The following is a 16,786-nucleotide window of genomic DNA, read 5'->3' as shown; positions in this document are numbered from 1 at the left end:
GAGTTAATTATTAGTTCTGTTTCCGTATTTTTAGAAGAGTGAAAATAGCTCAATTGCGTCTTTCCAGATCAATTTTTAGACATGAAAAGCCTGGTACAGATATTTAAAACCATTTATGGGCCTTTAATTACACCTTTATCTTCATTTACCAGCCATATATTGTAATGATTACCGCTATGCACGACGAGAAGACATCGCACCAGTCCACAATCTTACGCTTAGAGGCGATATCGTGTTAGAAACACTAGCGAGCGCCGTACTTACTATTTATTCTGCCTCACTAACACAGATGCACCCATGATAGCAGAATTTTCCGTTACTAACATTCCACGTATTGAAATAACGGATACAAATTTAGAATGTAAGGTTACAATCGTACAAGTATTTCGCTATCGCAACAATGAGACGACATAATATCTTTGGTAAAACGGATTTAATGTATTAAATATCTATCAAGAAAAATGCACTTCCTGACTTCTTCTAGACACGAAAACGGTCCGTCGTCTTTTGCCTTGATTGTTACAGAATATCTCATTTCATAAACGGGACCTACATATAATTTTATTTTCAATAACTCTACGATAATAACACTTAAACATTAAATTTGAGTGTGTGTCCAAACGAGTTAAATATTAATAATTGAACATTCTGCTAAGAAGTTTTTATTCAACTACGAATCCGAGCTTTTAAGATATAACGCCCTCTGACGAATAACTCAACATCACTGAAAAGTAGCGAAATAACTTACCTACTGAAATACATAAACTTTAACAATCCACTAATTAAATTAGAGTAGTATTATTTACGATAAAATATAACTGATTTGGAGAAGTTTCAACTGTTTAAAATTTACGTTTTTTACTTGGCATATAGCTGTTTGAACAATAATACCTTTCCCTAAAATTAATTTTCAGCTTTTTATTTAGCATAAAATTATTTGGTATAAAGCTGAAACAAATTACCTTCATGATATTTTGCCTATAGTTACTTTGCCTAGTCATAAGGTCTTAAACAATTTTGACCAAAAATATTGTTTTTCGTAGGACTATTTTAATCCTAAGTTATTGAAGCAAATACTACTTGGACAAAAGTCACTAGGTTTAAAACCATTAAGAATCTTAAACTTTTATCACTTAAGTTATTTGGTCTTAATTTATCTTGCGTATGTATGCTGTTAGAAATTAAAGTCAATTTACGGATTTTTCAATGTTTTCATAATTCCAGATAACTGTATCTTCCTAGAAACAACGTAATATAAACAGGGTGAACACACACGTGGAAGAAATTAATTAGTGTGTTTTCACAGTCCTCTTTGCAATTTTTTTTTCCTTGCATACTAACACCATTTTTGTGGAATCGTGTTCGAAGTAAATAACTTAGTACCCGTAAATTTAATAAAGATGACAATAAGGGTGATATTCCAAGACATTCGTGTAAGCTAACGAATAAGCACTACCTTGTTCGGATACAACCGAAACCTAACTCGCAGACCGTATTCCAGAACGTATCCAAACCCAGTTCCTGTAAGTTAACGAAAAAGCAAACCGCTTTTATAAACTGTGCCTTGCACGAGACTAGAAACTGATTCCACTATCGCGAGAATTAAATGGTGTAATTTTAATTTTCTTAAGTACTTTTAAAGTTGCTATTATTTGTTTTTCATTAAATTGTACAAAATTTATTCCAGGATAGTTTCGCTATCAAAAAGTTTCATGTGGGACACTTAACATGCTTGGTACATTCCCCTATTATCACAAAAAATGACTATATACGAGTTAATAGCGCCAAACGGGCTCCTCTATCTGGATGAAATCAACGAAAAAGCGAGCTCTGCGCATGCGCAGAATTCAAGCAACGGATGACACCAAAATCCGTTTCCAAAAAATAAGGGAATGGCCGTGTCCTGCCGTGCACTTGGAATGCGGTTAGGGCACAGGTGTAGCATATTCAAACACCTAGAGCCTTATTTTTTGTGTTTTGGAATACCGGCCTAGATGTACGCAGATCCTTGGAATGGTTCGCAACCAGCGTTGTTCGTGGATCTGAGGTCAATTCAATTCAATTAAAAAAGCTTTTTATTATGTCTTTGTCATACATTAGCACTTTTACATGATACACTTGACATGCCAGCACTCTGTGCTCTTTTGCCAAAAATTATATACAATTTAAAAGGTGAAATTGGTTTTACATATTATATACAGATGAACAGAAGTTTCAATTGATTGTCTTTGAAGGAAAAAGTTTTAAAACCTTCATTATAGCCTATGTCTGGAACCATTGGCTCAATGTTTGTGGTATTTAGATGATGTTTGAAAGGACATGGTTTTTACACTGAGTTATATATATACATCATTTATCTATATTTACACTTTCACTTTTATTGTCGCTATGTTTGGCGTTCAATTGGTCCATGGTTGCACTGAATGAAACAAGGTTTACACAAAATTACTAAATTGAATATATTAATTATTTACATTTATATACACTTTCACTGTCGCTGTGGTTGGCGTCCATGTGTGACGTGGTTGTACGGCACTGTGGTGGGCGTCCGTAGTACTTGGCACTGGGTGGTTTTCACTTGGTATGCCCAGTCAGGGTGGCCTGCCGGGTTGTGGATCCGAGGTGAGAACGATGACGTCCACTGGTCGTGTTGCAGAGCACGAAGGGAGGCGGCGTGGTGGCGGTGGTGGGCATGTACAGCTCCGAGTTCCAGCTGCCCCTGGCCAACATGATCATCAAGGAGCTGGACATCCGGGGATGCTTCAGATACTGCAACGAGTGAGTGAACCATCTGCACCAAACATAGTACTGGTAGACCAATCAAATCCTCTCGTCATCAGATCCTTAGGATTCGAAGGTTTCGTTATTCCAGGAAATAAAGAGATTCGAAGGAAAATACTACAGGAAAAAAATAGTAAATTTAAAAATTCAACACCGATAACAATCTGAAGTTTAGTAGGTCAATTTTTTTTTTACACCTATCCTGATACCATTCCCCAGGCTATTGTACTTTTAACATGCAAATATATAAATAAAATTACATAATATATTGATTCTGGAAGCGAAGTTTGTGAAACAAACATTTGAAGGGTTGAATGTTTCAACACCATAGTTAATATTTGTATGTATATATTCATTTCTTGTAGGCCCTATATTATTCCATTTTTGACTCTTGAGACCTATATTTGAATTCGAGATTTATATCGAGACACTCCTTGGGATTCGAACTCGAAATTCGGATTAGATTAAATTGGGATTTGACTTATCAATAGTTAAGATATTTCCCATGCATCCTTTGTGTCCCTATTATGTGTGCTTAGGAAGAATGAGTGAGAAATTTTCCATACAATGTATAGGTTAGCAACTAATATTAAGAGGGAGCGATTGGAACATAAATAATCCATCTTGGTTTTAACTGTTGTTAACCGTAGTAATTTTCTAGAGATTAATTTTTTTTTAATTCGGCCGTGTTAAACCATATTGTGGTAATATTACAATTAAGTAAAATACCTGAAGCTAATAGTAAACTGGCTTTTACAAAATGTTCCCCTTGTGAAGTCATTTTCGATTAGTATTGAATTCATTTCTGAGGTTTATTCTGTCAATAGACACTACGTTAAGTTCTTTGAAAATCTCTTTATGTGCGATATCTGCCCTAACGAAGGCAAGTTTACCATACGAGACGATTTAAAAATTGTAACTGCATAAAAACTTTTTTAATCAATGTGGCGTCTTTCGGTTCCTGAATTTCCCTATGAAAAAAAAGAGCTCATGTAACTCAGTGCATGTGTTAGAAGTGAAACTTCTTTGGCAATTCAAACCGTAAATACATACATTGCAAGGGGTAAAACGGCAGAGAGAGAGAGCTAAAGAGAAAGAAAACAATTTCCTAGATAAACATGAATTAACAAAATTATTACTCATTTCAAAATAACTGCCCAGGATGTCAATAATTATTGATCATTGAATAATAATTAATTAAAAATAAATATTATACACTTTTGAAGTACTCGTACCATAAAAATAAACTGTGCGTGTTACTGTTTCTTCAAACCTAATTCTTAACAGGTAGCGCTATCTATACGGGAAATGCAGGGACTGTCGTCAACAGCGCTCTCTATGCTGCTGGTTGAACAAGGTGGAACACAAGCGCGCTGGTAGCAAATATAAAATTCAAGGCACTCACAGCTGACTATATACGATACCTATATCTATTTTATGAAACAAGCGGCATGCGCACACTTTCTGTCTTATTATTTCGTTCATCTCTCTCTCTCTCTCTCTCTGTTTTATTTTTTTCGGATGGGGAATGAATTATCGCACAAAGAGGAGAAAGAAAACGAGCCCAGCAACATATATAGCTTAGTGTTCTGTTTATATATCTTTGGCCAAGTACTTATTCTCTGTCCTTTTCCCCTCAGAAACGTTTCACAACAATGTTTCACGAAAATTTTGCATTAAAATTCGGCCTTGAAATTTTACTCTCATCGCGCCCAAAGAAGTTACTCTCAAAAAGGCTTTAGACCTTAATAACGAGTATGTAGGTATTATTTTTCTGTATTTTCTTGTAGATGTTCACTCTTTGTGTACATATGGCGTTACCGTCAATATCAGTACAAACAAAACTACAATATTCATTGTCCTAAATTTCCCATCTTACGAATAACCCATGGAGTCATATCGTCTTGAAATGAATGAAACACGTTTGTTCTTAGTGTTAACCTTTTTCTCTAACTGGTAGTTTGAATAAGGCACCTTTCCATCGTAGCCAGTGGTATATCCGTGCGAGCAAAAATGCAATATCAATGAACGGATGACTCTCCAGCTAACAGCTACACACTTGTATCTGTGCCAGAACTCATGAGTAGAATGTCATTTAGGGTGAAAGGAAACGAAAGACGCTATCATGGTTTCAACAGTTTTTCTGCCATAACATTTATTTGTCGTTTAATATCGGAAGCGATCACACATTTAGAGACTTACCAAGCCCATAACATGGTATATGTTTACCAGTATTATTACAGTAGTTATTTAAAAAATGAAAATTTTCCATGCTGAACGTCAGTGAATTCACAGAGTAAAATGTTTGTAGCAGCCAGTCGATATTAACTTCCAGCATTTAATTAAGTTATACGATACTTTTTATCAAAGCCCAATATTGAAAAAAAAATTGAATAGAAAATTGTTACGATCAAAAAACTATTGAAATCAAGATGGCGTCACTCGATTTGTTTATCAATCCCTTGAGCCAGGGGTTGGCCACGTCTGTATGATTACATTGTAACCGGGTGAAGCGGTTTTACGCCCAGATAAATGATGAGCGTCATTTTGGTTAGACGCCCAAAACATTGGCTGAATGGTAGTGTTTGCATTGTGAAAACAGTTTTAAATGATTGTATTGTATATAAGTGACTGTGTTTAACGACGGAGATTCCAATTCGTACTCACTAGCCATCATCAAACGTGGTGCAGAGCCATTTCCGCAATGTTTTGGGCGTGACAATATGGTGATGGCGAGGTAAAATAAAAGTGCATTCAACTACGTCACTGCATGCCGTCTACTGACAATTCCTAACTCCATGATTACAGTTATAGTATTTTACTAAAAAAAATTCTAAATGCCAATAAAGTCACAGGGTAAACTCGTTGCAGCAGCCGTAGACACTGTTAACTTCCAGTATTTCACTGAATTACATATACGCCACGTTTTAACAAAGCCTATTTCTGAAAAAAATGCACTGAATGAAATTGTTATACCTATAAAACTTTTGAAAGCAAGATGGCGTCTTTCAGTTGTTGGATTCACGACGGTGCGTTGGCGGGTTGGTTTGTGGGGTGGGGGGGAGGGTAGGGACCCCGAGAGTTTTGCGCGTGGGTTGCTTGCATGTTGTATACTTGCCATGTTTTGGCTTGTATGAATGCAATCAGTAGAAAGCTTAAAATATACAGAAAGTCTTCCATAAAACATGGTTTTGACCTTAAACCCTTTTCATGATCATGCCTTTGCAAGCGCAAGCAGGCTCCCCTGGCCACAGGCACGTAGCCAGGGCCGGACCCTCCCTTCCAGGATAACAAAATACTATGACAGAATAAGAAAGTCATAGGACATTAGCTGCATATAGCAATTATTGTTTAAGGATTATTGTAATACTTGGTGAGCTATAATAATGTATTCCCTCTTCATAATAGCACGACATGCCTCGTACACAGAAGCAACAGTAATTGTGCTTCCAAGTTATCAATTTTAATGCCAGTTTGCACATGTGTTACTGTAAGCATGGCTTTTATACATTGACATGCGTTTTTCTTCATATATTTAATAACATTAGTGTATGTGATTTTATGACTGGATTTACAGAAATTATCAAATGATTGACATAAGAACGAAGTATTTAAAACAATTAGATAAAAACCAAAAATATTAAATGATAAGTTTCTTCAAGCAAAATCATTACCTACTCTAATTTCTACTTTTAAAGGCGAGAGTTCTAAAAATTGGCTATTCCCTGAGATTTTACTTAAGTAGGATAGTAAATCTTCTTTTAAAATTCAGTTGTAGACAAAAGTTATATAAAAAAATTGTGTTTGTCAAGTTTATTCGCGACAGAAGTGAAACCTTTTTGCTTATTTATTAGTTATAGATAAAGATTAATTATTAGTATTTTTTTATTGAACAAGTGATAATAACTGAGAATGTAAGGATGCGGGTATGAGTTCTAATAAAAAAAAACACAAGCAGCGTTAAGATAATTCCGTAGCATCACTGCTGCTCTCTGTCCATCACCCTTCTGGCCCATTACAACTCGACCGTCTTCCCATTCGACCGCTAGCGCAAGCGTTGGAGTGGCGTCGCCACTGACGCACTCACCTCCTCCACCGGTTCCCCCACCACGTACCTAGTATGAAGGGTCATGCGATTGGCCCCCTCAGCAAAGAAGTTACACTTGAGAATGGCATGACGGTTGTGACGCGTGTGTCGCAGCTACCCGAGCGCCCTGGCACTGGTGGCCTCGGGCAAGGCCGACGTCAAGAGCCTCATCACGCACAACTACAAGCTGGAGGAGACGCTGGAGGCCTTCGAGACCGCCAAGACGGGCCGCGGCAACCCCATCAAGGTCATGATCCACTGCAAGAAGGGCTAGGCGTTCTGCCCGCGCGCTCCCTGCACCCTCTCTCTCTTCTGCATTCCCGCGCACGCGTCTCTTCTTGTGGATTCTTTGTGAGAATTATAATGTGCCTACGCGTACGATTTGGTTTCTGGGAAAAATTTCGTGAGATATTTGTTTGCGTGCCGTTGTTGATATGTACAAAAAATAATTAAGAAAATATTTTTTGAAATATTTACGTGTGTAAATGATTAAATAAATATTGATTGTATGTTCTTGGTCTTGGTTTGTTTTAGTATGTACCTACCTTTTTAAACTTTTTTTTTAACATTTGAGAAGGTGAACACTAATTATAAATATAATAAACATATGACTTGATCCACGTTATAACGACTAAAGTGCAAGTTGCCCAAGTTTTCAAAAAATACAAACTTACTACCCATTATACTTTTGTCTTTTAGTATACATACAAGTAATATGCATAGAATTAATTAAGTTATTTGAAATGAACCTGAAGAAAATTAAAAGTGTTAATAAAGTTATAATTTGTTTACTTAAATTGTTTGCAGATAGAACCAAAGTTTTTTAAACGTTGGCCTATTTGTTCTATTTTTTGTTATTGATAGTTAATCAAGTGTGATATCCTTGCAATCAAATGCACGATAACGAATATCACATTAAAGGATATATAAAAGTTTATTAGAAATGTTTCGACCTAGATTTTTACATTTAACTACATTTTTTAATGGCTTTGTGGTAATTAATTTCCATTCACATTCCCACCTCTCAATCACTGGTGGCATCACTTGTTGATGGACCGAAGGTTTTTGTTTCAGAAACCTATCTTTGGTCGCGAGATTTTGAATCCCTGCTATCTACAATAAAAACATTAAAATCTTTAGCAGCCATAAAGAGCTGTCAATACGTTACAAAAAAAGATAAATATTGCCAGCAAAAATTATGTTCGTTGCAAAGTGTGCTTCAAATAAAATGTTTCTGTATTGAACCAGTTAACGCTGAATATCCAGACCGAATATTTGGACGTTTTCTTTTAAATTTCCTTTGGCGATAAAAAACCAATAAGAAGTCATGAGAATGACCTGTAAAATGTACGAATTACTTCTTATGGTCCAGAAAAATACCCGCACCAGTTAATTTGTTAAAAATAAAGTTTGTACGCGAAAAAAAAAAAAAAGAGAAAAATGTTGAATAAAATTTTTGGGAATAACCTAAAAGATATATTATGTACATCTGTTTTAATATAATAATGTTGACAAAACTAATTAGCGTGTGAAATAAAGCTCTCAAAATTTTTTATTTATACAACATGTAGAAATCGTTGAATTCATTACGTTTAGTGAGTTTTTCAGTCAAATATGAAAATATCTGTCACTATTTTATAATATAAATTGTTTTGGAAGTTCTGACACAGAAGTAAAGACTATGGGATTTTAGGTAGATTTCGAAGAAAGCCTACCTATTGTAACCGTTACCATTGTGTGAATTCCGAAATGTTTTATATAGTTTTAATCTCATGGTCCATAGACCCCAAAACCTCGTCAACTCAAAAATTTATATACATATATATTTATATCACATTTTTATGAACACGATAATTGCCATAATTTTGCACAAATAACTTTTTAAACATATACATAAAATCTAGTAATAAAATATCTCGGTCGAGTTCGTTAATGGACAAAATCCTACCAAAAGGTAAAAAATAATATGAAAAAAAACACATCCGTTTGAACGTATTATTACTTCTACGAGTAATACCATAAACTTTTTTCTAAATACATTTTCGATACGACCAACCATAACTGCCAGGGGTAAAAAAAAACAAGGGTTGGAGGACAAAAAATATCCATAATTCCCTTGGTAGGCACACCATCGAATCCATTCAAATTGATTGTAAATCATAAAATTTTTATCTAAACTTTTGTCTTAAACAATTTTACTAAGACAAGCGATTCCTGCAAGACGTTGAGAAAAACAGGGATAGAAATTTAAAAAAAAAAAATATTTCCGTGCCATTTAGCCTACGCTATTAAATCCGGTCTTAATGTTTGTGAAACCTTATAATGTTATCTAAAACTTTTGTTCTAAATAATTTATTCATGCGAACAACCCTTCCTATAAGGGGTGGAAAAAACCAGGGGTTGGAATAAAAAGAATAAATATTCCGCAACAAGAAAAGAAAGATAAAACCAATCATAACATTTATAGAAGTTATAATAACAAATCAGTTTAAATTTATTGCAAAATTTCTCTACATTATCTTAACTCTTTGGCCTAAACAATTTCTTATGAAACGAACTATACCGTAAAACCAGGGGTTAAAATTTAAAAAATTCATAACATCCTTACTATCACATTCATCGAATATATTTTAAACCATTTTAATTTTATCTTAACACTTGGTCCAAAGCAAATTTTTATTCGACCACGTATTATTGCAAGGCATGAAAAAAAAGTTTTTGAGTAAAAAATAATGCATAACTATTTTAGTGGACATAATACCAAATTTGTTGCAAGCTATTCAATGATGGACGCAATGAGATAAAAACATTCGAAACATTTTCGCAGCAAATAATATGAGAAAACATTTTATAGATTAATTTTTAATATTGGACATACAGGAAGTCATGTAAATTAAGTTCTTAAAATGGTCTAAATGAATATAGAAGTTTCCAGAACAGTTTCAGAAGAAAACGGGGTTTCGAAATCTAACTACACCTGTAGGCTGTGCCCAAAGGGAATATTATTTTATTTTGTTTGGTCATGAAAAGTCAGGAATAATTCAGAAATATAGACAGTTAAATAAAAAATATTGACCCGGTGCTACAAAAATTATTCCCCTTGGTTTATTCTGCTCTACGGACAGCAAAATGTAACCTCAGCAGAGACCAAAAGAAATGAACCGTTAAATATGTGTACTCTTGATTTACCTCGAGTCAGTTTCCAAGACAAATAACATTTGTACATCGCCGGAATTATTTTTTTATTGTAAATATTAAATTTAGGTTAGGCGTGTTACAAAAAATATTCTTTCAAAAAAGGTTTTCTTAATTTTTTCTCGGGAGGTTAGTTTTCCCACGAGTCTAGATCATCGATCATCGTAACTGAAGTGGAAGTATGTTTATGTTGGATCAGTGACATCAAAAATACTTTAAAATAGTGCTAATTTATAAAATATCACATATATTTACTTTTACTGGGACCGCGAAGTCGCACAAGCGAGCGGCGAACTGCAGATGTGTACAGCGCTGGTCGGCGGTCACCGACACTCGCCTGAGCACCGACGGACACAAATCCAGCAATGGATAGAAATGAGAAAGCGGACTATGAGAAAGCGGACTACGAGTACCCAACCCTCCGCACGGCTGACTCTTTTCTGCTCTGCCCAACGCTTCATCCATGCCATCCTCTGTATCATGTACACCCTGCACGACCTTGCGTCCCGCATGTCTGTGCGGGTTTTGCCCGGGCCCAACTTTACATAGTTTTAAGTTACTTTTAAGACAATACTTCCATGGTTGGCCAATTACCTCACAAAGCACACGATGCATATGACTCTTCTCTGCATGGTTAATCCCAGCATGACTAGGCATATTGGCTCCAACGTGAGACGCACCCAGGTCTCTCCATAACCCAGACCCCTCCTACAAAATACACTCAGTCTTTAGTTAGGTTAGGGAAAAAAATTGACAGGCTTCCCAAACAAGCCCGCGGTATTCCCAGGATGGTTTTGGCGCCAACTGGATCTTCCCAGACCTCCTCCGGCAACGACCAGACCTACGTCGAGATCAGTCCCGTTCGACAATGACACGGAAACAGAAACGAATCGCATGCATGTAGACGGATTTCACGGACTAGAGTTTCCACAATAGCCCACAGACGGAGACGGACCCGCAAGGATTAGCTCGGCAGTGCTGAGCGCTTCCGTTTACGTTGCTCCGTGCGACCAATAGAAGCCAAATACTTGGCTGCGGTGGTAGCCATGTTCATGATTTCAATATGTTAAAAATGGTTTCTAGGACCAGTATACCTAGTGTTGTATTATTACTTTGTTTTTTGTATTATATATGTAAATTCTGCACATGCTATGATCTCGAAACACAATATATATTTTTTCATTAAATTCATATTTCGTAAACTTGAAATGCAATCCTTTTGTTTTCGATTTGTTACGTTTCCGTGCTTTGTGGAAGCAGCAGACCTGATAGTGGAATGTTCCGGGAGATCCGTCTTCGTTTACATGATCCGTCTCCGTTGCAGTGCCATTCTAAGACTTGAGTTATGATTGTGCTACGGAGGTTGGCTTCAGCACTGAGCTAACCAGATTTTTGACTGTGATAAATTGTGAGTTACTGATGGTGTAATACCAGGATTACGACATAATTTCAAAGTTGCCTCTTTTTGTTCTTTTCGTAACTTTTAAAAAATATGAAATGTATTTATGGGTAGTTTTAATATCACAAAAATTTTTGGCACTATAACACGCTTGTTAAGCCTACCAATGTTCACGAAAGCGAATATATAGGTACTAGTTAAGGTCGTATTTCACCGATTGTTTTTTTTTTCCTATGTAAAATAGTTGTACATGGGCACTTTAAAACTAGATATTCGTTATTTACGAAGCATAATTTTCAAAATATTTCATTACAAAGTTTATAATTTGGGACTTTTTCATACCATGTTTTTATTTATTATTCATTTATTATGAAAGCGATAAATCAATTCACGAATGTGTTCTGTGTTCTAAAGTCACTTAAATTAGGCATTAATATTTTGGTAAAAACCAACAATAATCCCTTGAGGGAAATTTTTCCGATTTTGTTATTTTATAGTTTGAAACGTAATCTGTAAAATAAAAACAATTTTCATTATTTTAGTATTTTGAAACACCCAAAAATATCCAGTTTTGCAAAACTGAGTTTGTCATATTTCAGTTGCCTACAACACTCTTCTCTTGGCCTGTACTCTAGTTGCAACTGTGTTGCACGCACCCGCTGGCACCCCCTGCCGTTAGGCCGCGCGGATTTTTCTCTCCCCCCCCCCCCCCCCCCCTCCGCCGCTCAGCCAGGTGGCAGCAAGCTGGTGTCTGACGACGATTATTCACAAAAAAAAAAAAAAAAAAAAAACATTGTCAATGTTCAAAGGACAGGCAGAGTGAACATCAGTAAGAAGAAGTTAAGTGAAGTTTGTGGAAATAATTGCCATTTTTATTTTATGTATTAGGTGGTTCATCAAGTTTTTCATATCAAATTATTAATGGATAAACAATTTTCTGGTAAACCTCGGGCTTCTCGTCCACGGAAATGAAACAAACAAACGAAAACTGTGAGGAAAATATGAAAAGCGAGCAGTATTGACAACGAGGAAGAGGGGTAAGCAAAAATATATAAATACGCTTAGTTTAATCGAAATAGAATAACGTATTATTTTACGTGAAACAATACAGTTTGATATTTGAATACATTTCTATTTTATGTCCTTGAGTTGAGCCGAAGTGAGAATTTGAAATATGTTAAAGTTTATGTCTTCACCTGTGTGAATTGGATTTTAAAATGTAAAATGTAAGGCATATTTTTGTAATTTGATTATAGCATTGTGTTGCTTCAAACTTAGGGGTGAGAGATTATTTTCCCATACGGATTTATCAAAGGGTAAAATTCTAAATTTCAGTTGGTATTTTACTTTGTCGTTTCTTGTAGTAATGCTTGTTCAGATTTACTTTTAATAATTGCAATTTTATAAGCATACTCAAGCTGGCTATCATTGTGTACTCAGAAGAACGCCAGCTTATGGTGCAAGAGATTGCAGGTTCGAACACCGGCCAGGTTTAGGTTTTTGTGTTTATCGTTTTAAGTTAATATGTAAGCAGTTTTCCATTATCAATGCAGATTTTAAACCCAAATAATAGAGCTAATTACGTAAAGGTCCACTGAAACTTGATCTAAACAAAATTGCTATAAATGGTAGTACATATCGCAGAAAGTTTTGTTTTATTCCCTGTTTCTTGAATTATAAATACGATTAAGAAATTTCCAATTTATTATTTTATTATTTTTAGCTTATATTGTGTATTAAAAAAAGAATTCTGAGACTTTTACAATCATGGGAGTAGTAGCCAGAAGGGAAAATTATATTGAATTTTAACAAAAAAAATGTATTTAACAAACCTGTGTGTGTTGAATCTCGAGACCACAAATTTTGCTGAGGCATGTCAACGAAATTCGCTAGGAAGGTGGGTGTCGGACCGCACATACATCTATCTTATTTTATCGGTTTTTTTTCTGTGTCATGTTCCTCAACATGTTTTCCCAGCTTTTCTAACACTATGTTAGTTAGCTACACACATGCTTACATTGGGTGGATGTGATTAGTCTTCAAGCATATAATTTGTCTTATAAGTATCTAATTGTCCAATCCAATCGAAAAATAAGCAGATCCTTACAGAGTTTTGGAAATGTTTTGATACAAATTATATAAGTGATATACTGTAATTGTATCTGTTATTTTGATGACGATGTCACCTCAAACTCGCTAAGTTGTATGTACTAATAATCATTTTGAAATTATATTTCTTGCTGAGAGTTGAAAACAAGGATTTATCAGTCTTGTTTTTTATAGACTCGCTTTTGAGCGATAAGTATAAATAAGTAAATTTTAAATTAATTTTTGCACTCAATCATTGAGTGGATAAAATTATTAATCATATAACTGTGGCTGTATTTAGAGGTATAAAAATACTATAGCATCATTTTCTTGCTGTGAATACATTCTTAGGGTCAAGCCACATCACCAAGTACTTTTTTTTAATGCTCCTCCCAAAAACTTTAGCACACAAATTTTAACAACGTAATAAATTCTGTTCTGTAAAGTGACACTATTCAAACGCCTCATTTCTCAGTTCTAAGTCAGCCTCTTACATTTGACTGTGTGCATTAGTTACGAGATGTTTTGTGTTTTTTCCTACATTAAAAACATTTAAGGATACGAGAGAAACATAACCTTACCGGTTTACCAAGTGGAATCATCATCTTGTGACAACACAAGTCATAGAAAGTCTACTGCTGTGTGCTGTTTAAGCAAAATCATGAGTGTTCCTTTCAAAACAGCTTCAAACTCAGGGGTACTAACCGAGATCTTAGCAAGAAGAAGAATACAACTGGAAGACTCGCCTGTGAATCGATTGTTTGGACTACAGTGAAGAACCTTCTAGAACTTTCTGTAACCGTTTCAGACTTTCTATTTCATCCTAGAGAGTTTGAGAGGCAATAGGAGGGAGAGAGTGATGAATTTAGGGTATAAATACTCGGGGTTTTAGGCAGTTCAGGATGAAGCACATCAAGAAACATCAAGACGACGCCATCGTGAATAAATGACATCAGAGAAAGAGACACAGAGAGAGAGAGAGAGAGAGAGAAAGGGGTGAGGAGGGGTTAGCACGAGAGTATTGAGGTTATTGGAGAGCTAAGTATAATTTTTGTGTTCGTTATTTTCTTTAATGAACAGTAATTTTTATAAGTTTGATATGTTTGCTGTTGCACAAAGGTTATTTGTAAATTTCACTAGTATTTACTGACACCTTTTTCCTTGGCCTTTTATAATTGTTAGTTTGTTTTTTTGCTGCTCATAATATTCGGCACTTGTTTGCACTTTCTGCAACTTCTGTGTTATTTATTTGTTGGCCATATTTGTTTCATAGAAGTAAAAGTAACTTAACTCGCCAAAGCCTTGTAAATATTTGTAATTGTATATTGTGTTATTTTTGAAAATGTTTGACATTAATTCGTGTTATGAAAAAACACCTATATATATTAATTTAATGTACCTGAAATATATATTGTATATCTGATCATATTTTTGGTGTTGTTTATGGAATGTTTTGCACATATATTTACAACTGAATAGAATTAATGGAACTTACATTTTTTTGTCAATATTATGCCATATTCTAAAGTTTTCAGCATTAAGGTTATTTCCTCTGAATTTCTTTGAATGCAGGTTAGGCCCCATCTGGACAAACAAGTGTGTACCTTGGTTAATTATTCGTTGAAAAATCCGTAAATTTGCCGTTATTTCTAACGGTGTACGAAACTCAAGTTATATGGGATTGCGGAGAACCCTAGCCACTCAACAGCCACTTTTCCTGACTCTAGTCTGAAGTTTCAAAAATCTTGGTGCATGCGTTAACGGGTGATGGAGCGCAACTGGACAAGCACAATGTGTGCTCGGAGCTCAGCCGGTGAAGCGCTGGAGGGCTCTCTCCAGCAGACGACATAACCACGCAGTTCACAGCGGCCGTCACCTGTGATCCGTCCCGAGGATCTGCAGCGAGACCGCCGCGTGCCGCGAGCCAGGAGAAGGGAGCAGCCGGAATGCCACGCATGCTCTGCTCGAGGGAAGCATGGAGAACCTTCACCAGCAAGACTCGTGCCAGGTGCGTCCGCGCCAACATCTCTGAGTCCTGTCATTCCGTCCTTCTGTCTGCTTCTCGTTCCAAAACACAGCTCGTGCCCTCTAGCGCTCCATACACAGCACGGTGACCTGTGCGTGTCTAGTTGTGTTATGTCTCCCACATGCGTGTGTTGCATGGATTTTAAAAAACTGCATATTTGAAAGGTGTTATAAATAACTACCACACAATACGGTACTGAAATCATTTTTATTTTATTTTATCATTTTCCTTTTTATAACAACACTGTAATACAAGAAGTACACAAACCTTTCATTCCAACCTTCAAAATGTTATATTAAAAATCATTTCAATCACGAATTTACACTTCTCCGTATTAAATTCATTAACACTAACTACAACATTCAGAGTTTATAACATCGTTCACATTATACTTAGCTTTAGACTTAAAATTTATGACAAGAGACTATGTAACATCTTTACACTTGTAATTAATATTTTAAGATTATAATTTTGAAGTACAAACACATAGGGATGATTTTAACTTCAAGCATACATAAAACATATCGGCAGCGTTCAATTTCTTTCAGTTTCTAGCAGGCACTTGAAACACACCAGTTGATTCGCGCTGCCCACACAAAAATTATACAACACTTGTGGCATGACAACCTTTGGTTGTATTCAGCAAGAAATCAAAATAAGTGGGCCTTTAAAAATATATGTTTTTAGAATATTTTTTTTTATTTTTCAATGATATTTGTATCCTAGTTACAACTCTGCATTGTGAGAAATGATTTTGTTCTGACATTCGTTACTGTTTAGAGTGATAAACTGAACAAAAATATCATAAAAATATATATACAATAAGAAACGCGAGTACTTTTATTTACTCGCCTCCACTTATTTGATCAAAAACTTAGTAAATTTTAATAAAAAATTAATATGCCAATACAATGTTTCTCTTGTTTTCTGAAAGTGTTTCTTAGAGCACACGTAAATAAAAGACAAATAAATGACAAAGCATTTCTTTGAAAACTAAAATGTTATTAAATGTCTCAGTGGTTATATCGGGGCAAGTGTGAAAGTAAATCTTAAATAAAATAGCAACAACCAAACATAATTATCGATTACGTTAAATATTTTCTTTTGCTGACTAAAAATAAGGAGAGACTGTGAATTTTAGTAGGAAATAAAATAAACTGATAACTCAAACATAACTGGATTAGTGCTGTGATCCACTAATTTCACAATT

At 35.3% G+C, this 16,786-nt stretch overlaps 1 protein-coding gene across 1 annotated transcript in view; it reads left to right on the top strand.

Annotated features, from left to right (window-relative positions):
- LOC134546300 (sorbitol dehydrogenase-like) overlaps positions 1–7,381 on the top strand; it is a 69,560-nt gene extending 62,179 nt beyond the window's left edge. The window contains exons 8-9 of the mRNA XM_063389022.1: positions 2,657–2,778; positions 6,983–7,381. Of these exons, the coding sequence (XP_063245092.1) occupies positions 2,657–2,778; positions 6,983–7,142 (282 nt within the window). The 3' untranslated portion in view covers positions 7,143–7,381. The remainder of the gene's footprint in view (positions 1–2,656; positions 2,779–6,982) is intronic.
- Positions 7,382–16,786: the final 9,405 nt, after the last annotated feature.

Source organism: Bacillus rossius, chromosome 1, assembly GCF_032445375.1.
Source record: "Bacillus rossius redtenbacheri isolate Brsri chromosome 1, Brsri_v3, whole genome shotgun sequence".
Taxonomy (NCBI): Eukaryota; Metazoa; Arthropoda; class Insecta; order Phasmatodea; family Bacillidae; genus Bacillus; species Bacillus rossius.
Note: the sequence above shows the minus strand (reverse complement) of the source record. Positions and strands in the feature narration are given on the sequence as shown.